Consider the following 22,686-nt stretch of genomic DNA (forward strand, 5'->3'; position numbering starts at 1 on the left):
GTTCTTAAAAAGTCCATATTTTACTATAAAAGCCAACACTATTAAATGTGAAATTTTAGCAATATTAATATATCTGAGTATAATCAAAAAGCTTCATTTGAAATCTGTATCGTTTGCTGTCGTCTTTTTAATAATTACAATACAAATGTATTCCATCTATTCTTCTAGTAACGTAGTTATTCCATTATAACCCGAAACCATAGCACACCCACTGGTACCCAACTGATTCCAATTCACAGTGAGCCGATGGAGATAGGGTTTCTGAAGCTGTAGCATAGATGGCTCATCGTTCTCCTCTGGAACTGTTGGTAGGTTTGAACCTCAGACTTGGCGGTCAACAGTTCAACGCTCACCTGACAAGAGCCACCAGAGCGCCACATGCATGCACAGCTCAAGGCAAACCAGAGTTTAAAATTTTTTCTTTAAGTGACCTCTGCAATGTACTAATTACATAGCAACACAGTCTTTTTAGTAAATCAAGTCATTCATATAGATTATGAACCTGAAATAGCACAGTTTTGTGAATCTATGCTTTCTCATTTCTTTTGTCTGGATATAGGACACAGTGTTTCAAAATGAAAACACAACACACAGCAAAAAAACCCAAAAAACAAAAGTATGCAAAACATTTTATTTATAATAGATCAACATTTTGACATGAAAGGTAGCCACTTTCAATTTCTCAGGAATGCCTAGAACCCAACAGGTTTTTTTTCAGAAAGACCAGTATGTCAATAGTTACTTCCCTGGAAGTGAAAGAAATCATTTCAGAATGAACTTTTTAAATGGCTTTTCCCAGGAGGCGATAAGGGATGATTTATCAGCTTGAATGTGGGGTAAGCTAGTTTTCCTGTGACGTGGATGTCATTCAGTTATGGTTCAAGTGTATTCAACAGAGTGAAGTCAACTTTGTGTATCCACCGTGCTCACCGAGAATCTCTATCAAAATATTCCCAATTCTCAAAAAGGCTTCACATTAAACCCTCAGGCCAACCCAACACCCGTTGTTTCCATTTCCAAGACCACTCATTTCCGCTTCAACCTGAAGGGTGATATAGACAAGGGTCAAACCCCAATGCAATTTGTTTACACACAAGACTACGTAATACAGATCACACACAGTAATTGTTCCAACGTTTTACGGGTGATGTGGGAACTAACCACTAATTTTCTAGCCAATGCAATTTTCACTGAGAGGAAAAAAGCAGCTTCCAATGTCCTTAACGTTTCACTATTGCTCTGTAATCCACAGAACAAAAAGCTAGTATCCGAATGAAAATCATTCAATGACATCTTGAGATAAAATAACTGACTTAAGTAAATGCTAAATGTCAGGTCCAAACCATAATCTCTTCTGCAGTTTACTACGGGGAACCTTTCATAATGACGAATTCACAAGGACACCTCTTCTCGAGCAGATGGGAAGGTTCATCTTGGCCACCACTCCCCAGGCTCTGTGCTCTCTCCCCTGGACGTCCATGACAGGCAGGCAAGGGCTGGGGAGGTCCAAATAGCACTTCAAGAATGTTCACCAGCGCTCTGAGATGTCGACTATTCCGTCATCGTCGACTGGCTGTCGGGTTGGTACGCAGATTCATCACTGCGTCATCAATGAGCACTGTGAACGGAATGCACACAATTCCTATAGAACACACACACCGAAGTCCAAAAGGCACGGAGTAATGCTGGTGGCTCTTTCTAGTCAGTTAAGAAACAATAAAAAGTCAGCATTATTCTTTCATAATTTAAATACTTAAGTAATCTCCACTTTTATTACTTTATAGCAATGACTTCAAATTTACATTATTTTAAGTACCATCATAATAGCTCAGTGTATAATACAGATATTTGCTAACAGCCCACCCCCCAAAATCAATAAACAAAAACGAAACAAAAATTCTTCACTATACATATATATTTATATATATATATAAAAATTATTCAGAAAGACAAGAACACAGAAGAGGGATTTGGTAGAGACCATGAACTCAATTTAACACCACAGTTGGAACCCAAATGAACACATATACAGCAATAATCAATAGCAGTGCAAATGTCTTTGGAGATTAGGATAAAATTATAATGCGAGGACATAAAACAGTCAATGGAGAAGGCAAGTACTTCAAGTACAAGGAGCCAGTCTGCTTGAGGTCCACCTTAGTGTTCGCGGAGGCTTCCTGCCCGCTTTCACTTCTTTCTCTGAAACACATTGGCCAGCATGGCGCCGGAAGTTGTCAACTGGCCCATTTTGTTCAAAAACTTGGTCTTTGTATCTTCACTCACTAAGCTTGCAGCAATTGACATGGAGCTAGGAAAGAAATTTGTAAGTTCAAAGCAATGAAAAACAAAAGATTTATTTTTCTTGTAGGCCTTTAGTGGCCTCTCATTAGTAAATGTATTCTGAATTCATGGACAAAAGGAGAACCAGTATTTTGGGGGGAGGTGACAGTTTGGTGGGGGATTGTGTTCACCATGTATAGTCAAGGGAACAATACGGTGGCGTGGCTCAGAGCAGTTCCAGGAACAGTAATGGTAGTGTGGCTAGGAGCAAGTCTGCAACCAGGTGGAATCAGAGCAGTTCCAGGTAGTGTGGCTAGGAGCAAGTCTGCAACCAGGTGGAATCTTGGCTCTGTTCTTTACCAGCTGAGTGACCCTGGGCGAGTTATCCAAACTCTTTCCTCGACTGTAAGATAGGGATCACTTTAGTATCTACCCCAGAGGGGTCATAAGGATTAAACAAATGTGAAGTGCTTAGCACAGTGACAGGCATAACAAACTGTCAGTATTCTTATTAGCAGCATCACTTCATTTGATCTTTACAGTAACCTTAGAAGATCAGATAGTAACCTTTTTTCATAAATGAGTAAATTTAACCACACTGAGGTTTCTGTATCATGCTAACAATTACATACTACTATTATCATTTTGCGGGGGGGAGTGTGTGTCCTGAATTGTCAGTTGTATTCATCTCAATCAATAGTGTCAACTCATTTCTTCTCTTTCTGGCAGGCTTGCTTTGTAGGGAGTAAACCATCTCAGTGACAACTGAAGCCTGCTGAGGAAGCCGACTGCTAAAACCAGAATACTAAGACAGCACAGATGCTTAACTGCTGTGATGGACCCAGACGCCCAGTGGTTGGGTGTGGCTTTGGCCAAGATGCTGCTTCAGTTCTCCTGGATTGTTTCCTCATCTGTAAAAGGTGCAGACTGCAAATCCTCCTGCAAGATAGCCTGAGGATTAACTACAATAACATGTTGGCTGGACATGCCAAGGAGAATATGGCCACCTCCGAGGGGGCGGGACGGTGTTCAATGGTGTCTAGTGAGTTTATACATAGAATGCATGCTACCAGGATTTCTGGTTCTGCATAGCCCTCTTTAATCAGTGCCCCAAATGACTCATTTAAGGAACCCAACCACACCCCCTCACTCCCCTTGAGAATCTCTTCTTCCCATTGCCCTCCTGATAGCACATCCATTATCGGTTTTTTAAAAATCATTTTATTGGGGGCTCGTACAATTCTTATCACAATCCATACATCCATCCATTGTGTCAAGCACATTTGTACATTTGTTGCCACCATCATTCTCAAAACATTTGCTTTCTACCTGAGCCCTTAATGTCAGCTCCTCAGTTTTCCCTTCCCTCCCCCTCCCCCATGAATCCTTGATAATTTAAAATTATTATTTTGTCATATTTTACCCTGACCAACATCTCCTTCTGTTAGCCCATCAGTCTTGTTTCTCCAGTCTACTGACTACTCATACCTCTCCTCCTGCCTTTTCTTTGCCACGAGCTTCAGTATTTGGCTCTTGGCTCTTTAGTTGCCAAATTATCCATTTCTTCAACTTTCAAATATTTAATACATAAAGATGACTTTGAAAATACTGATTAAACTACTACCTCTTTCTGTAACTTTTTTTTCACATGCAAGCTTTTGAAATAACTCTCTATTTAAATAATTATTTGGCCAACAGTTCCAACACTTTCTGCTGTTCCCAGTGATGAAATGCTCCCTTCTCCATTACTTTTCAAGTCAGTCATGAAATCCTGTGGCTTCACTCTATGAAGCATCTTCAATCATTTTCTTTGATTCTCATTGCCAATACTCATCACCCAGGCTCAAGTTGGCCTAATCCTCTGTTCATCAGCATCATTGGGAATTTACTAGACATGCAAATACTCAGACTCCACCCCAACCAAGCCTTCTGAACCAGAAACTCTGTGAGGATGTGGCCCAGTGATTTCCAGGTAGCTCTGATGGACTGTAACATTTAAAAACCCAAATCCCTAAAGGTCACAGCAAACTAAGGGATGTAAATTAAATCCAGCCCTCTATCTGGCTTGTCAATGAAGTTCTACTGGAACTTGGTCAGGCCTCTCCTGTTTGCAGACTGGCAGAAGCCACTTGCCTGCATGTCCTGACCGGCAGAGTGGCCAGCAAAGCCTGCAGATTTACTACCTTTGTATAAAAAGTTTCCCATCCCTGGGCCAATAGGCTAGAGCTCAAACCGCTCACATACTACACAAAGTTCTTCAGTATTTGGTGCCGACCTACCTTTAAGGAGCCCTGGTGGCACAGTGGTGAATTCATCGATCAGACAGGAAGCTCAGCAGTTCTGCCCTATCAGCAGCTTCCACCAGTTGGCTTGCACCAAGCTTTAACCACAAAAACCCAAACCCGTTGCCACCAGGTCAATTCTTTATGGGAGCAGACTGCCACATCTTTCTCCTTCCATGGAGTGGCTGGTGGGTGGGTTGGAAGAGCACTCTCTTGGTATCAAACACTGTCCCATCAGGGCTCCTTCCAGTAGAGACGGCAGCCTTGGAAACCATAGGCTGCCGCTCTGCTCTGTCCTACAGGGTCACTGTGCGTCAGCATTGACTTGAATGCACACAGCCACCTACCTTCAGGGACTGCACTGGATCATTCTCCTCGCCCCTGGGCACTAGCTTTCCTTACAGCTCCAGTCATGATCTACCATCTGTTCAGGGCCGACACCGCTGCATATAATTCATTACCTCCTCCTTTCTGTCTCTCTGGCTAAGTTTATACTGGAAGACTCCTTCCTTAGACTGGAAGACTCCTGCTTCCTTAGAAATGTTGGCACTGCTTTGCCCTCTATCTTGAGTTTGTGTCTGTTCTCCCCAGTTAACACCCCGAGGGAAGGGATGTGCTTGCTGTGCTCATCTTGGTGAACAGCCCAGATAAGGGCTCAGTGAAACTTATTACAAGCTGAGTACCAACATGTTTGTGCACATTCTCCTTTGTTCGCAGATCAAGCTCTTCAGCCTGTCTGATACAGCCCCCCAGTGAGAGATGCAGTCACCATGCAGCCACAGACAATGGAAACAGGGGATGCACTTCTAGTATTTAGTCAATTGTGTTTCTTGGGGGGAAATGCCTATCACAACAAATGGAGCTGATTTAATGACACGCTCTAGTGGACCATGGCTCTGCTGTGAACCCCCGAGGATGAAATCCCAGTGCTTCAAAGTTCCCCACAGCAATGAGCAGGGCCCTGTACTGGTATGGAGACTTCACCTGCACCTGTTCTCACCTTTCCTTCCAGCCCATCAGCACTTCCTCTACTATGAAAGGCTTTCCTCTTGTGCATCTAATTAAGCATAGACTCGAGGAAGGTTTCCTGAAGAGATGCCATCTACACTTTGTCCTGAAGGTTGAATGGGAACTAGCTAAGCCAAGAGTATCCCTGTTAGAGGGAAACTGATGGACACAGACTTAGAGAAAACACATGCATGGTACAACTAAGGTACCTAAAACTCTCCATCAGCCTCGTCTGTTGGCCCCTGTTGAAGAGGGGCCTTATTCTCTATTTACAGAACCAGTGTCATTTAGACACGGGTCACTAGGCTGTCTAGACCTGACCGCAGAGGTTTCTGTATATACTATCTGTACGTACTCCACTGCTCGCCACCAGAGACGCCAACACTATCATTTAGTCTTCGTGATCTCTGATCCCTGGCACAGGGTGTGGGCCCAACCAGTCCACAAATGTTCCTTGCAAGTGGGAAATTCTATCAAACGGCCCGATACCTGGAGTACATACTGCCTGTGTCATTCTGGGGCATTTTTCCAAGGGCCTGTTCTGCTAAGCCCTGACAAGACGGTAAGCATTTTCCTCTTTTATCTATTTGTATACCAGCAGGTATCATGAGTAATGCTTTCCTACATGGGTTTTTATTATAGAAATAAATATGTTGAAGATGAATGGAAATTGTATAGTCCCTGACTTTTCCCCTACTTTTATCTCAGGCTTATTATGATAACTTTTTACTGAATCAACCTAAAATATTTATAAAAGTTTACAGTGTGCTGAAAATAAGCAAAAAAGGTAAAAGCCACGTTAGTAATCCTACAAATCTAAATACTGATAGAGCAGTGCCGTTTTAATCCCTGGAAACAACTTAGCCACCAAGTTCACACAGTCTCTTGTTGTCCTTCTGTCCTGAAAAGGAATTCTCGACAGCGTACACAGATGATCCTGTCATACCAGATAGTAAGGAAGAGTCATACCAGGAGTCAACTTAGGAACCCACTTGAAAAGGTTTGACCAAATATTATCAAATACAGGTAACAAATGCAGCGTAGTGAAGTATATAAAAATGTGTTTAACTATAAGGTTAGGATGATACTTAAAAAACAGAAAACAAAAACAAAATCAGAAAAACATCTAACTGATCACCATCAGAGGGTTAGGCAATTTTGTTATTTTGGAAACTAGTAAATAAAGAGAAAGAATCTAGCATTAAGTTGCCTTCACTGTATAAATTGGATGATTTAATTATTTGTCAAACAGCTATGGGGAAGTTGCTCTTTGCTTCTTGAAGTACCTTAATTGTTAAGGGAGGACACAATGGGAGAGTGATTGTCTCTTGTAACCTTGAGTGAATTAGTGGATCTGAGTACTGACCCATGTTGGCAGTTAACTTCCCCAGAGGACAAAATCCACTGTTATCTGTCTCATGATGAAGGCACATGTTCTCTTCGGAAGGGGTCTTGCCAGACAAAACCAAACGAGCACATCTAAATCTGATTCTGTCTTAAAAGTTAGACCCACCCCCAGTTTGTAGGCAGCATGGAGGAGCACATCACAGGACACAGGAGGGTGCAGTCAGCACCATTCGGAGCGTGTGGAAATCTAGGAGACAAGTGCCCACTTGTTTCACAATGGAAACGGTATAAAAGGAGGGAAACTTAAGACCCCAAAGACTTAAGAGACATATGATGAGGGGCCCCCCAAAAGTTCCTGAAGGATTCCATGATCTTTTAATGCCATTTTTCCATGGCAAGACCTTTTCGAAGATTTCTCCTATCAACAATGTGTGGACCTCATTTGCATTGATTAAAAAAAATCAGAAAAGAAAAAAGACAAACAACGTTACAGAAGGTTCTCAGGGAGGAGATAAGCCAGTCAGGCTGTGATGTAGCAACAATGAATCATACAACTTTCCTCTAGTTCCTAAATGCTTCTCCCCAGCCCCACTATTATGATCCCAATTCTACCTTATAAATCTGGCTAGACCAGAGGATGTACACTGGTACAGATAGGAACTGGAAACACAGGGAATCCAGGGCAGATGATCCCTTTAGGACTAGTGGTGAGAGTAGTGATACTGGGAGGGTGGAGAGAAGGTAGGTTGGAAAGGGGGAACTGATTACAAGGATCTACATATAACCTCCTCCCTGGGGAACGGACAACAGAAAAGTGGGTGAAGGGAGATGTCGGACAGGGCAAGATATGACAAAATAATAATTTATAAATTATCAAGAGTTCATGAGGAAGAGGAGCGGGGAGGGAGGGGAAAATGAGGAGCTGATGCCAGGGGCTTAGGTGGAGAGCAAAATGTTTTGAGAATGATGAGGGCAATGAATGTACAGATATGCTTTACACAATTGATGGATGTATGGATTGTGATAAGAGTTGTATCAACCCCTAATAAAACGATAAAAAAAAGAAAAAAGACAAACAAGTCACTTGTATCATTTATGGGATAACTTGAAATCTGAATGTGAACCAGATAGTTGATATTAAAAGATTTACTGAAAAAAAAAAAAAGATTTACTGTATTTTGGTGTGACGTTATTATGATTATGTTTTTAAAACTAGTAATGATCTTCGAGTAACCCATACCAAACAATGGTAGGGGGAAGTAGGTAGTGGACGGATTAAACGGAAGTGGCTATCAGTTGATAACTGTTGCAGATGAATGGTGTGGACATGGCAAGTCACATTATTCCAGTAACTTAAAAATTATGAACACAGAAGAGCTGGGGGTAAAAAAGTCTGCTTATAAAAATGAGTAATTTCCCCCCTCCCTAAAAAAGGTCACCCAATGGAAATAATCTTAGGTAAATAAAAATTGAAGGTTTTATGTGTGAGCATTTGAGAAACACTGATTGACGTATCATCTATTTATCTTCTAGATAAAGGACTCCAAAGGAACACGGAATCCAAACCCATGCACAGCACAGACCCAGAGAGAAGTGGAGGCCGCTGGAAGCCTTACAAAGAATTCAAGTCTTACCCTTGAGGCTCTTGGACCGTCTTGTTCTCTATTTTTTGTTCACATTCTTTTATCATAGAACTCAAAATCACCTGATTGAAAGAAAATTACTTGAGTGAAATATAATTTACAAAGGGACATACTACAGTTTAATCTAAACTTTTCCCTCAATTCTTAATATTCCCTAAGTTAAGGTTACATTCTGGCAGTTACTTTGTTAAAAGGACTCATATTAGATTCCTAGACTGAGTGTAGAAACTGATAGCCTTTAAGTCTGATTTCTTATTCTCATTTAGTTTCCCCAGCATCTAATGTTAAAATATATATCTATACACTTAATGCACACACACACTCAAGGCCACACACATTCTTTGTAAAGTGTTCTGCCCCATGTGCCCGCAGGGTTTCTGAGATTAGGAGAAAAGGAGGGTGGGTTGGTTAAAGAAGTCTTGGAGGCCCAGCGGGTTAAGGGTTGGGCTGCCAACTAGAAGGTCAGTGGTTTGAAGCCACCAGTTCCTGGTTGGGAGAAAGACGAAGCTGTGCACAATGGTTTTAGGCAGGGCTTTGAGCTGATGCTGAACAGATATATTGGATACAGTATATCTCTGAACATGAAAGACATGAGGTTATCATTTGCTGTATTTTACGCAAATAAGGCCCACAGTTTCTGCAAACTGTGCTCCCCTTGCCTCTGTGACACATGAATTACGTGGTGTATCATATGTGAAAAATGAAGTATTCTGGTTGGGCAAAGATGTATGTGCCGCTTGCCAAAATGGGAGTGGCAAGAGAACAACAGGTTGGTTAAGTGGGGCAGACCGGCCAAGGTGAATCTGATAAAGTATCTCCAGGGCATTCAGATGGAATATACAGGAGGCCATTAGAAATAAGTTCTGAAGCTTAAGAATGAGGTCAGGGAGAGTGAGTCATGAACTTACGGACGGCAAGTACAGGGAGTAATTCTAATGAATAAAAAGGAAATCAGTGTTAAAGGTGATGTGAGGAAGGCGGGGTGGCAGGGGATAAGTGACTAGAGAGTAGGAAGAAAGTGTGTCCCAGCAGCCAGGGGAAGGGTTAAACAGAAAAATGCTTCCGGGAGACTCGAGACTACTCCTTCTGAAAAGCAGCTCTTCTGGGTGGCCCTCAGGTGCACTGCCGTAGTGTGGCGTCACTGACTCGGATGCACTGACAGGCAGGGTTCAGAACAGAAAAGGGGCGGTCTGAGGGAAGGATGGAGAAGAGCTGTCTTTACTTTGCTTGGCCGGGGGAGTAAGCAACATGAGCGTGGTAGGAAACAGGTTCAAGAGAGAGGGTTGGCCAGAAACGATGAAACAAGGTTTGGGAAGACACAGGGAGTGACGTAGGAGGAGAGATGGAGTGGAGAAAAGAGTTATGAGGAAATGGAGAAAGAGAATAGAAATGTTCTTTCTGAGAAAGTTGATGGTCAGCGATAATTAACAGTTGACATTTTTGTTACAAAGTCCTTCATGTACATTCTATTAAATGCTCACACTACTCAGTGAAGTACAGTGTTAGCCCTACTTTAGAGAATTAAACCGTGAATCAAGTGCCTCAAGATTTTCTAATAAATCTACAAAACGACATGGAACTAGATTTTTAAAATTTAAGCATGTCACAGCTAGGTGCCACATGAAGACTAATCCAGCAGGAAGTGGGGTCCCATGACTGCTGCAGCTCACCTCATGCTCTGGAGAGAGCTGCTCCATGTCAGTTCGTAAACATCGGAGGCCCGGTAAAAAGTGGTTAACCATTAAGTCTTCTGAAATAACTTGAGACAAAGTAGTTAAGGGAATTAAGCCGCAACTGAACAACAGCTGTTATATCCAATAAAACAAGAGAGATTAGATATGCACAAGAAGCCCTCTAATTGATGCTATAGTAGCCTGACTGCTGGCAGCCAGTCAGCTTCCCTGAAGCAGGGCTCCCATTGGGAAGTTGGTTATTATCAAGAGTCAATTCCTAACCGTCAATTCTATATCCATTAAGTCCATCTTATAGAAACATATGAAGTGTGGAAATTAAATCATGCAATTCAAATTAATATCTAAACGAGTAGAAAGTCGGAAAAATAAGAGTATTTCTATTCCAATAAACTAAGTTGAAAGTTTTGGATAAAAGGAATAAACACAAACTTTTTAGAGCTGTTGAATTATGTATGATGAAACAGCTGTAAATGACTGGAAAACTTTTTTAAAAAAGAGGATAATTCTACACAGTATAAAGTGTTGCTGGATCCCTTTGAAAGAAAGCTAAACTGAAAATCAAAGGCAACTGCATAAGAGATGAGGTGTTTTATTTAAGAAAGAGGATGCTTACCACTAATTAGCAGACTCACAAGAAATGCATGGTTTTACATAAAAAGATTGGAAAAAAGAAAACATACTTGTGATTTTGACTTAAACATATCCTAGTTATATATGATTTCCCTGATTTCTTGCTTTAATCACCCTGCCGAACTGACCAACCATTGGTCCTCCTGACTGAATGGCTAAGAGAGCTTTTTGCTGGCTAATTTATGTTTAGTGCTGACTATACATACTTCCTGGTCATCTTTGAATTTCACTTGATTACCTTGACATTCAAAGGAATTAAAAAAGCAGATGCATTTCTCAAGGTAAAAATTTTCACTTTGTTTATGCACATCAATTGTCGCACAATCTCATCTGATCAAAGTTATTATAACAGCTGATAAAATAGCTCTTATTCAATTTTGCCACATTAAAGAGAAAAATGCCAGTAAACGAGTTCCTTAAGAAAACTAAAACCAAACTCACTGCTATCAAGTCGATGCCAATTCACAGAGAATTGGCACTGTGGGTTTCCAAGACTGATACTCTCTACAGTAGAAAGCCCTGTCTTTCTTCCAAGGAGCAGCTGGTAGTTTTGAACTGCTGATCTTATGTTAGCAGTCCAACTTGTAACCACTAAGCCACCAGGGTACCTGAGTTCCTTTATAACTGATATTAAATCAGTATTTTTCTAAGGGAAAAAAAGTGATGCATTATACTAAGTTTCATTCAGAAAAAAATCACTGATATATAATAACTGTCTTGACAAGTTTTAGTAAAAACTATAAACAAATCATCTATAATTAATAACATGCATAAAAAAAATCAAGCCTCTTGCCAATAAGTTGATTCTAATTCGTAGAGACCCCATAGGTGATCTCCAACCTATCTTGGCCAACCGTCTTGCTAGAGCAGTCTGTTTGCCATTTACACACCTTCACCTGAGCCACTGCAGCACCAGGCTTATTAATGACATAGATAGTACTAGAAATATGCTGCATACAGTAGCAAATACAGTTATCGTTTAGCTGAATCAATCCCAAAGAAAGCTTCACCCTAATAGTAGTTTTGTTTAGATTTTGGAGAAGTACCAAAAAGCACACTGTGAGTGACCTTTGTATTAGTAGTTAAAGGTCTGACCTAGAGAAATATGGCCATGGATTGGGAAGTTGAAGATGCCCTTATTTGGAGAGATGAGGAAGGTCATTCTCTTTCACTACTCACTGTTTGGTCTTACTTTCCCCATGGAATCCAAGACTCCTAAAATTGGGAGGAGACCTTAGGATTGTGAGTCCTTTCTGCCATGAGGAATCACCTCTACCTTCTCCTTCAAAGATAGTCAGTTTTAGAAGGGTGCCCACTCTGTTGACTCACGTCCGAGTTGTGACTCATGTCAAACTAACACGTTCAGGACTTCAGCAAGGACTGTTTGCTAAGAGAGGTCTTCCCCTTACTGTATTTGTGCATAGCCTTTTGTCTGCGCCCGTCTGAACACACAAACCCATTCCTTCACTATAAACATCGATGCTTCTTTAGAAACCATTGCTTTTCCCACGTGGATGATAGGATTTTACAAAACTTAAAATTTATGACCTTCTGACTTTTACATTTTCACCTATTTTTTAGAACCTCTCCTGCTATGTAAGATTATACGTAACTTTTGCTTAAGTTTTAAACATCTATTTCCCTAAAGTCCAGGGAACATGTATAAATACACCAATGCTTTTTTCTTTGAGACTGCAAACTTCAAATGGTCATTATGACTTTCTTACACGGGTCCTATCACTTCCCCATTACCAAAGAGTTCTGCCTTGATAATTCAGAGTATCAGTTCCTTTTTTTGTGGCTTCCTCTATTTTCTCCAAGTTGAAAATGCCAAGAGGATAGATTAAAAAAAAATCAGATAGTAAGTTCTGCTTTTTGTGAAGTTAAAACATACAGATATCTGGATAGCTTAAGTATGCAATTATTAAAACATGTTGCATCTGCCTAATTTATAATCTATTTTATAATATTGTCATTTGACTAGGTCATTCGTAGATTCCTAAAATTAAATGTTCTACTCTATGTATGCATGCAATCTCAAGTTTTACTATGTCAAGAAGATCAAATAGCTCTTATCATATAACCCGACTGTTTTATTCTGTGTGATTTATTCGTGCAACGTAAACTTTCTTACTAAAGACGACCTGTTAGCCCTGCCGACTGTTCTGAAGTGGTATACACCGACGTGAAGCCATAACTGCCACCCTGAAGCTTTTTGTTTGTCCTCTACTTTCCTGAGAATCACTCAGAACCTCTCCCCAGCATTACTTTCTAATGTCTTAATTATAACTGTCTGCTAGCTGTAATTATAACAGTCTTGCACGTACTTTTATAATTTTTAACCCTTCATTCTTTTATTTCCCCTGGTGCTTTTTAAGTTGGAGTTCATTTTGCAGGGAGGGAAGGGAGTAATGGTCACTGCTCATCTTTATTTCTACTCCCTTTCTTACTTGTATTCTTCTTCTACGGCGCCCACAGGATTGTAAAGAGAACCTTTAACTGGCTAACAGTTTTGTTCTAGTCCACTTTTCTTTAGCTATAAAAACAGTGAAGTCAGCAGTGTCTTCAAACCTTAATCACTTCGCTTCTAAAGTAGAGTCGTTGACAAAGGCCAGAGGATCCTCTCTAAGCTTTCGATCATTAATGAGGTTACCTAAGTATGCCTTTTGGTTTTCCAATGTGTGGTATCTTGGTAAGAAATATTCATAGTCCTCTACTGAACACTGATGGTTAAACATTCATTTAAAAATCTAAGTGCCAGAGCACATATAAGGTTTTCACCTTGATTAACAGATGTCTGAGCTATAACTCATTCTGCCTTCTATTTCTTGCCTGGTTCTATTATTAATATAGGTAACACATCTAAGAATTCCACCAATATTTTCAAAATGATTGGACACATAGGCATGGAGGATTTAAAGACATTTTTTTTTTCAAATTATGTGATGACTAGAACAAGGGTGTGTGTGAAATCAATCCTCAATTTAATTTTCCCACAATCCTTACTTAAAGGAACTGACCACCAAAATTTGATTTCTCACTCTTTAACATTGAAGTCCACTGTACGCCTGCTATGTAACAAATATACACATTAGCCAGCAAGGATACAACAACAGGAAAGTGCGCTGTAGGCTTCAAAAAGATGGGTAGCAATATCCAGTCTTTTAGAGTCCACGATCTGTAAATTGTTCACCAAGGCTAACTTATGCAAATGTGGTATAACAACTAGGGGGGAGAAAAACAAATAAATGGTTACATTTTTTTTATCTAATGCATGCAAAGAAAACACTAAGATTTTTAAAAATCAATTTAATTTAGAAAATTTTATCTTAATTCTGGATGATTAAAAACCAAATTTCCACATGCTGTTCTTTTAAACCATTTCAGAAACCTTACAAAGAGCATTCTGGGGTAGAAGCAATAGCTTCAGTACAGGCAATCTTGCCATCCCTTTGCATAAGGGTTTAAACCAGAAATAAGGAGTTCAGGAAAAAAACCCGGTCTCGAATGGAGTGTTATCACTTTAGGATCTCCAAGCATGGCTGAATATTTGCAGCCTTCCAAAGCAAGAGTGAAAATGAGCAATAACCGACTAAAGCTCTGCAGTAAACAATGGGCCGCTGCAGTACAAACAAAGCCAAAAGGTGCTCCTCTAACTAAGAAACATGAAGGAGAAGGGCCATTAAGATATAACCACTGTCCCCTTTTTGGGTTAAGAAATGTGAAGGAGCTTCAAAAACTTTATGGAAGAGTTCCATTATCTTTTCACTTCATTTCTCCATGAAATTTGTGAAGCCCATTACAGCACAAATGTAAGTCTATTCACTGATGCCGCTCCATACTTTCAAACAGATGGTTAGCATTCAACATCCTTGTTCTTACAGTTATTTTGTTGTGGTTGAGCACGTACCCTGGAGAACAGTGCAACAGCGCCGAGGTGTGTGACTCAACAATACGGATCACATTCTTTGAGTGTGCACGCATTCTCATAGTCCTTTTCCGAGCTGCTTCTTTTCCATGAACAAAAACTCACTGCCCCCTGAGTTTCCCATCTAATCTTTCAAGATCCCACAGAGTTTTTAAAAGAGCACGATACTCAAGGCAGATTTGTTTAATTTTACTAGTTAAATTAAACTAATGGTCTGACTTAAGAAGACTTCCAAGTGTTTTGGGTTTAAGGTTTAAAGACTGTCTCATGGTGACAGCTTTGGGTTCTTTACTGGATTCACGGCTCCAGAAAAATCTGGAATCCACAGGAAGTTGAAACTCTATTCTGTATTTTCCCTCTTGGACCAGAATTTTTAATTCTTTGATCAAAATGCTTAGTAACGGTAGTTGGCACCATCCAGTTCTGGTCTCATGGCAAAGGAGGCAGTTGTGTTTATGGAGGCAAGCAGTCACACATTGCACTTCCCACACCTATTTCTAACTCTCCTACCTCAGTTGGTCCAGATGAACAGAGACCAATTGTACTTTGGATGACCACTTACAAGCTTACAAGATCCCAGGCGATGCAATAAACTAGCAGGCTGAATAAAACATGGTACTAGGCCAATTAACTGGGATTTCCCATGAAACCATGACCTTTAACCAAAGAACCAAATTCTAATTGGTGTTTGGATTAACAGTGTTTTTGATCCAAGCTGTACTTTAATGATCATTAATCCTATTGCAAAGGGGCATTATATTCCTACTATATGTTTTAAAGCAAAAAAGAAGCCACTTGATTGGGTAGCAAGTGCAAAAGAATTAATTCTGTCACAATAATAAAATTTTAGCTGTGCCAATTTCCCCCAAGCAGCCTTCACCTGTTATTGTAGCGCCATGATGAGGAGACTATTCCTTTCTCTACTGTAAATTTAATAATAGCTGATCATCTACTCTACAAACCAAACTGTCAAATAAAACAGAGCACTGTTCTCAGTGGTTCTTGGAAGTTCTAGGTAAAGATGCTAAAATATCTATACTGTGTATGATTTGAAAAACAACCATGGCCCCAGAATTCTTTAGAGCACAAGACTCCATGGATAGAGTGAAACAATTGGAGCAGAGCCTTTACCAACCCAGACTGAACCTTCCTGGAAGGTCATCAATCTTTCTTTTCTCTGAACATGAAGAGGCTGCCTCATGCCCTGGAGCAGGATTAACTCAGCAACTTGATTGATAATGAAGGTTCATTGCCTATTTAGCCCATGGCTTCAAGATCCACGAGCCAAAGCTTATTCTCCTTGCCTCTCAGCTATTACAGCCTCAACACCGTCAAAGCACCCTCAGAACTTGTACTAGGAACACCTGTACATCTGATGTTACAACATGTGGGACTCTCCCTGTTGAGAGCTAAAACAACAAACATTTTTCTTTTGGTTGGCCAATTAACTAAAAGTGTTGCTATTTCAACACCTTTTGCCCAGTGGAAAAGAATCGCACAGTTGTGTTTCTGTAGCTCAGTATGTGTCCATGATGCACACAGACCTTTGAAGACACTATAGTCCAAATCCTGACTTACTATTTTTGTTGTTGTTGATATTATAATATTTAAAATGAAGAGAGACAGTTTTAGGCTGGCTATGCAGTATCTCATTTGCTGGAGAATCCAGTTTTTTACTAGAAACCAGATGGTGGCCCTTGGGAGAACAAGTGAAATCACGGAAAAATACAAGGGCTAGAAGAGAAGAGCGGTAGCGGTTGGACTGTAGGAGTAACAATCACTGGGGGTTTGCATGCGGCCCGTAGAAAACATGCACAGAAGGTTAAGAACCAAAGTAGAAAAGATACTACCGAGATGAGAAAATATGCTTCAGAGCAGGAGTTCTCAACCTTCCTAATGCCTCGACCCTGTAACACAGGTCCTCAGGTTGTGGTGACCCCCTAACCATAAAATTATTTTCGTTGCTGCTTCATTACTGTAATTTTTGCTACTGTTATGAATCGGGCGACCCCTGTGAAAGGGTCGTTCCACCGCCACCCACAGTTTGAACCGCTGCTTTAGAGGACAAAGGGTCAGGTAGCAGAACCACAGGCTGTGACTGAAACATAAAGTAATGGATCAAAAGCTTAATGGCAAGATAAGTAGGGAAAAACACACATTTTAAAAAGAACATATGTAGAAGCAAATTTTTTTTTAAAGTTAGATAATAGGATGTAATGAGGTAGCGCAATACAATTAAGAGATAAAGAGATAATAAGATGTGTTTTAAAAATGACTTTTATGTTTTATAACAATCGGTAAGATGAATAAGAAAGCGTATTATTCACTCCCTGATAATACTGATCAATTTACAAATAATCTACTTGTCTCACTTTCAGCCTTTAAGAAAAAAGTACAGCCCAATTCTAACACTTGACATCCTCAGAAAGGCTTCTTACTTTCATCTTATAATCCAGAGGGAAAAAAAGAAAGGTAAATGTAACTTACACTCATCTCGAAATCGGGGTTCAGCATTTGGCCCAACTCTCCCAAATGTTTTTATGATCTCTGTATGCAAAGCATGCTGGTCTTGATACTGAGGGTCTTCCAAGAAAGATGCTAGCTGCATTTTCACCCTTTCCAGCAACTTAAAATGAAACAATATGCAGTGATTTTGTAACACATTAAAAATGAGTACAGCTGTTAAAGGGAAAGGTACACATTAAACCCGGCTTGTGACTGTGAATTCAAACAATTTATATCAACATGATATTCGAAGTTTGGAGTGACATGAGTAATTATTTAATCTTCTGGGTTCCAAAAAGCTTTCACACCTTTGTGCATGCTTATGAATTCTTAAAGATTCCCTTTTTCTTTTTTGGTGGGTGAGGAGAGCTTAGAAAATATAAATACTCCCTGATAAATTGTAAAAACAAATGCGAAACTTTCACAATATTTAGTGAGAAGGAGATAAGAGAATGATGAGCCTGTCACTGAATTACAATTGTTAACACACAGTGTGAGCTAACAGAGTATTCACCTTCTGAAAGCAATGAGTCATCAATGAGTTACATCTTACTCACATTTCCTTAAAAGACATTTTTATTTTAAGATTTAAGAACATGTTGAAATTCTGCCAAGATTGCAAGCTTAGCAGAATGTTGGGCTCTTCTATGTTGCTTCACCAGTGAGATATTTCAGGGGACAAATGGGAAACATTTCTTTCTATTGCTAACACAGCTGTTTAATTTTTGTATCAATTAGTTTTTTGTGATTAAAAAATTCATTTTATTGGGGGCTCATATAACTTTTACCACAATCCATACAGTTTTTTTTGTGATTCTTAACTCTCTGTGGCAGAGGAAAAATTTAAAATAGCATCATGTTCACTGTCAAATGAAAAGCTTAGTTTATTTGTTGAAGTGACCATAAATATAAATAATAATTTATTTTAAAATCTATAGGGCTTCTCATTTTAGTAAGGACAAGTATAATTTGATAACAAAGAATGAATTGTCTATCAACTTTGAACTGAAGCTTGCAGTTATGTTGCTGATGGAACTTAATAATCCCGAAATGAAGTCACAGTTTCAGCATCAAGACAGGATCTTAGGGAGGGAGAGCTTGGAGACCACAGGGAGATCTGCTCTGTCCACCAGAGGGTTTCCGGAGCCTGAGCTGAAGGACACAGCTACCATTCTATTTGTGAAACTGAGATACATTTGTGCCTTCAAATCTGTGAAGCCTGCTTTCAGGAATTTCTGTAGTCTGCCCCCAAAAATCTACTGGACATCAGCGGGCTCTGGGGCTGGGTCTAGTTTGAAGGATCAAATGACCTTCTTGGCTAAAAACAGATCATCTGAGGGTTAGGCCAGATTTTCTAATTAAGAATGACTAGACAGTCCTCAGGATATGGAAACACTTTTGGGTTAGGTTTATCATGTTTTCAAATATCGAGTCTCCTGTGGCCCACAACTAACTAGAAAATAAAATGAAACGACAGGATTCACTCAGCACTCGCAGGAGCATGCAGAAAGCCATTTCAATAATTTCCTACCTCTCTTTGAATCACTGTTTCCATAATGGTGCCAAAGGCCGGGATTGTGGCAATCCTGACAGAGCTGGGAGAACAGAAAAAAATTAAGAAACTGAAACTTTCTTTTGGATGAAAAGTGACTATTATTAAAATATATACCAAAATAAGTACAGGATAAGTATATTGTATTAGTCTCTAGCAATGACAAAATTAAAAACAAAAAACAAAAAAAGCAAACCAAGAAGAATGCTCATAAAGACAGACAGGATAACTTAAGGTCGCAGTCTGTGAAACTCACAATTCTGGATCACTGGACAAGGTAACAAGGGCCGGAGCAACCCGCTTGTCAACTAACGCTTCACTCATGCCTCGAAGAGTCAGCTGCAAACCAGTCAACATGCAATAAAAAATGGTTTGGTAAACTGGAATGAGAACTGGGTTAGCTGTGACTGAGGATGGGCAGGCAGACTCACTGGCCTTTCTTGGTTCAACACCCACATGAGACATGAAGAGGTTAGGCATCCGGTTCATGCTACTACACTTACGATCCAACCTGTTAGTGAGGTTAGCAGAGCGTCCCTTCTTGGCTTAAAAGAAACAGACCATCAGCAGCGTTTCCAATTTGGAAGTGTTTATTGATGTCTAGTATTATTTTTATCTTTTTTCTCCCCTTCAATAAATACATGGTTCTCTAAATTAGGGACACTGTGTGGGTTGCCGTTTACAAAAAGTTAAGATGAATACTAAACGTGATTCATTTTAAAATCAAGAACGCATAATCCAATGCTCCTTTTTGAGAATTTTGAGTTTAAAAGCTGATGGTTATTTCTTGACAGACAACTTATGAGAGGGATGCTGAATGTCAAAGGCAGGCAGGGCACTTACATTTCAGGGTCACTGGAGAGAGTAATGAGAGCAGGAACCACCCTCTGAGCTACCAGAGTCTCATTCACCCCCTTCACCAACAGCTGATGGGTCGGCGCAGGGGGAGTCACGGGAGATGCACGGAAAGGGCAGACAGTGCCGTGGGAAGGAGATAGGCACGGCCACGAGAGAGAAAACACAAAGCAAAACCAAAATTAGAAGCTAAGCAAATATTGCTACTAGCGTGTTCCACACAAGCAGAGAATGCTGAGGAGGAAATAAAGCTTGAATAGTCTAGCAGTCTACAAAAATCGAGTGGGTTGCCATTTCAGTGGCAATTTGTCCTTCTGGTCATAGTCTGCACCGGTGCCATGAAAACGAAGGCATTTTCAAAGAGGACACTGCCTGTTGTTTTTTAAGGGGCTAAAAAGAAGGCACATAACAGGCTCCACAGTTAAAATTCCCTATGCCAGCCTGGGGTGATTTGACTATGACCAACAAGGTCCAAACTGGACTGTTTATAACCAAACTCAAATGGCTAGATGCTGTCACGAAACTGTTGGTGATGGTTCCATAGCAAGTTAAAGGATCAGACACATGGGTCAACCTTCAGTAGTTCAGAGCAAGGAGAGCTCTCTTTAGAGGTTTAGAGATACAGTGCAGCCTGGTTGGGGGCGGGGAGTACCACACTGGGAATCTGACCTGGCCTTAGGTACCCAGCTTCCCGCTTACTAGCCCACTCACTAGTGGCTTTAGGTACATGGCATTTGAAAATGGTGGCGCTCTCATCTACCTTCAAGGATTGCCATCCTATGAACTTGTACTAACAAGGCATCTGACAAAGACTGGCACTCAGGAAATGATGCAATGTCACAGTGATTCTGACTCATAGCGAGCCACAGGGCTTGTAAGGCTGCAATCTTCATGGAAGCAGGCTGCCACGTTGCTCTGCAGAGCTGCTGCTGGGTTCAAACTGCAGACCTTTGGGTTAGCAACTGAGGGCTTCACCGCTGCATCACTAGAGCGCCTCAATAAATAATAACTATATCACTATCATGACCACTCCAAGCTTATGAGATTTGTTGTGTATTTGGGAAAAAGACATTGTTCAATGTTTGAGTTTTTGATTGGGCCACAGGTGACATTTTATGGATAGTTGTGTTATACACTTCTCTAAAAGCACAAATACATTTTAAAACAAACACAAAGTCTATAATTTAGATAGATGTATCTCTAGAACTCATACATAAAAATGATTCATTCTGCAATCAACCCTACATTGTAATAGAAAACTAAACATGCCTTTAAAAATTATTAGTTGAGATTTAATACATATATCGTTGTCATTCTAATACCTTTTGTTTTTATAAAGGTTTGTGAGAAGGGTAACCCCCCTCTAATCTTACAGTCTCAATTTTGGAATATAAGCACACTTTAATCAGACTGCTCACCTGGAATGCAGCTAGTCCGCACAGGAAATCTAAGATGCCGTGAGATTGTTACTAACACAAACTCATCACTGTGCACGTGCTAAGACTTTCTTCCTACAGGACACGAGCACAGAGAACACATATTGTAATTTTGCAAAGGAGCTTTGCGGCGCAGTGGTTAAGGGCGAGCTGCTAACCGAAGGTTGGCGGTGTGAACCCATCCATTGGTTTTGATCTGCTGCTTCCATGACGGCATAGGGCAGCTCTGCTTCACGGGGGTCAAGCTAAGTGAGGACCGACTTGACTGCCCTGAAGCAATAACCACTTTGCTTTAAGGGGTTACCACTTAACAACAACAGTACTCTCATTGCAGAGGTTGGGTAGAAGGAAACAGGGGCAGGGAAGGACAAATATCTCACTGTCAAAAAAAGTATTTGGGTGTGCTATTCTTTATTGATATTCCAAATTTATTATTACCTCGATTAATTTAAAAACACACTTTCTGCTGTGTGTATCATTTTATGAATAACAAAGCTTAAATCTGAATCAGTCAAGTCTATCTTAAAAAGTCTATTTTGGTTTAGCAAAAATTATTAACCCAAACAAACAAAACCCAGATAATTTAAGAAACACAGCATATGCTTATTGCTTTGGTCTTTCTAAATTTACTTTAGTAAGGTGGAAAACAAAACAAAGCATGTATTTAAGAACTACAAATGATTACAGGCCCAATGGCAGTATTTCATCTCAAGTACTCTGGATATGTTATCAAGAGAGACCAGTCCCTGGAATAGGATGTCACGTTGGTAAGGGAGAAGGACAGTGAAACAGAGAAAGCCCCTTGAGGAGTTGGATAGATGCAGGGGGTCCAACAAAACCACTGTGAAGAAGGTGCAGGGCCAGGCCATGGTTGGTTCTGCTGTACACAGCCACTACGACCGCCGTACTAGCACTTAGCCACAGCAACACGCTTCTGAGCATTTTACCCCAAACTGATGTCTAGACCTTTAAAACCGTATGAAGTTAAGTACACTTATTTATCAATGCTTTAACAGATGAAGGAACTGAGGCTAAGAGAAGCATAGTAAATTGGCCAGAGTTTCTTTCATAGGTCGCAGTAGTAGCAGAGCAAGCTCAGAAACTCAGTTACACACGCCTAAAGTTCAAGTTTCCATTGAGGTGTGATATGAAGCTACCTCTGTTTCCTCATGTCTGACATAAGAGAAGCTGAAAAACCTTTCTGTATTTTTTATAAAAATTCACTCAGTCACACTAGCAGTTAGATGATAAAACTCTCAGAAATAAACTTCCAGTAATTGGCTACTTCAAAAAGTAGCACTGTATTGTCTTTTATTGAACAATGACAATAACATGACCAATTGAGTTTCCCCTTAGGTACTTACTGTCATTTGGCAACTCAGCTAAATTAATGTTCAATTTCAGTACTTATTTCGTCGGACCTTAGTGGTCTCTATATTTCTTACTTTCTTCTTTTTATTCTTTCGTTTTTCCTTCTTTTGCCTTAGTTTTGTATGTTTTTATTTAGAATGAACTCATCTTTTAGG

General features: G+C 40.2%; 1 protein-coding gene across 1 annotated transcript in view; it reads right to left on the reverse strand.

Annotated features, from left to right (window-relative positions):
* Positions 1-617: 617 nt before the first annotated feature.
* Positions 618-22,686, reverse strand: part of RELCH (RAB11 binding and LisH domain, coiled-coil and HEAT repeat containing) — a 113,151-nt gene continuing 91,082 nt past the window's right edge. Inside the window, exons 23-29 of the mRNA XM_075533139.1 lie at positions 19,713-19,795; positions 18,849-18,912; positions 17,300-17,438; positions 13,993-14,109; positions 10,231-10,319; positions 8,552-8,622; positions 618-2,308 (exon numbers count right to left, since the gene is read on the reverse strand). Coding sequence (XP_075389254.1) covers positions 2,188-2,308; positions 8,552-8,622; positions 10,231-10,319; positions 13,993-14,109; positions 17,300-17,438; positions 18,849-18,912; positions 19,713-19,795 — 684 coding nt within the window. The 3' untranslated portion in view covers positions 618-2,187. The remainder of the gene's footprint in view (positions 2,309-8,551; positions 8,623-10,230; positions 10,320-13,992; positions 14,110-17,299; positions 17,439-18,848; positions 18,913-19,712; positions 19,796-22,686) is intronic.

The sequence above is a fragment of the Tenrec ecaudatus genome, chromosome 15 (genome assembly GCF_050624435.1).
Source record: "Tenrec ecaudatus isolate mTenEca1 chromosome 15, mTenEca1.hap1, whole genome shotgun sequence".
Lineage (NCBI taxonomy): Eukaryota > Metazoa > Chordata > Mammalia > Afrosoricida > Tenrecidae > Tenrec > Tenrec ecaudatus.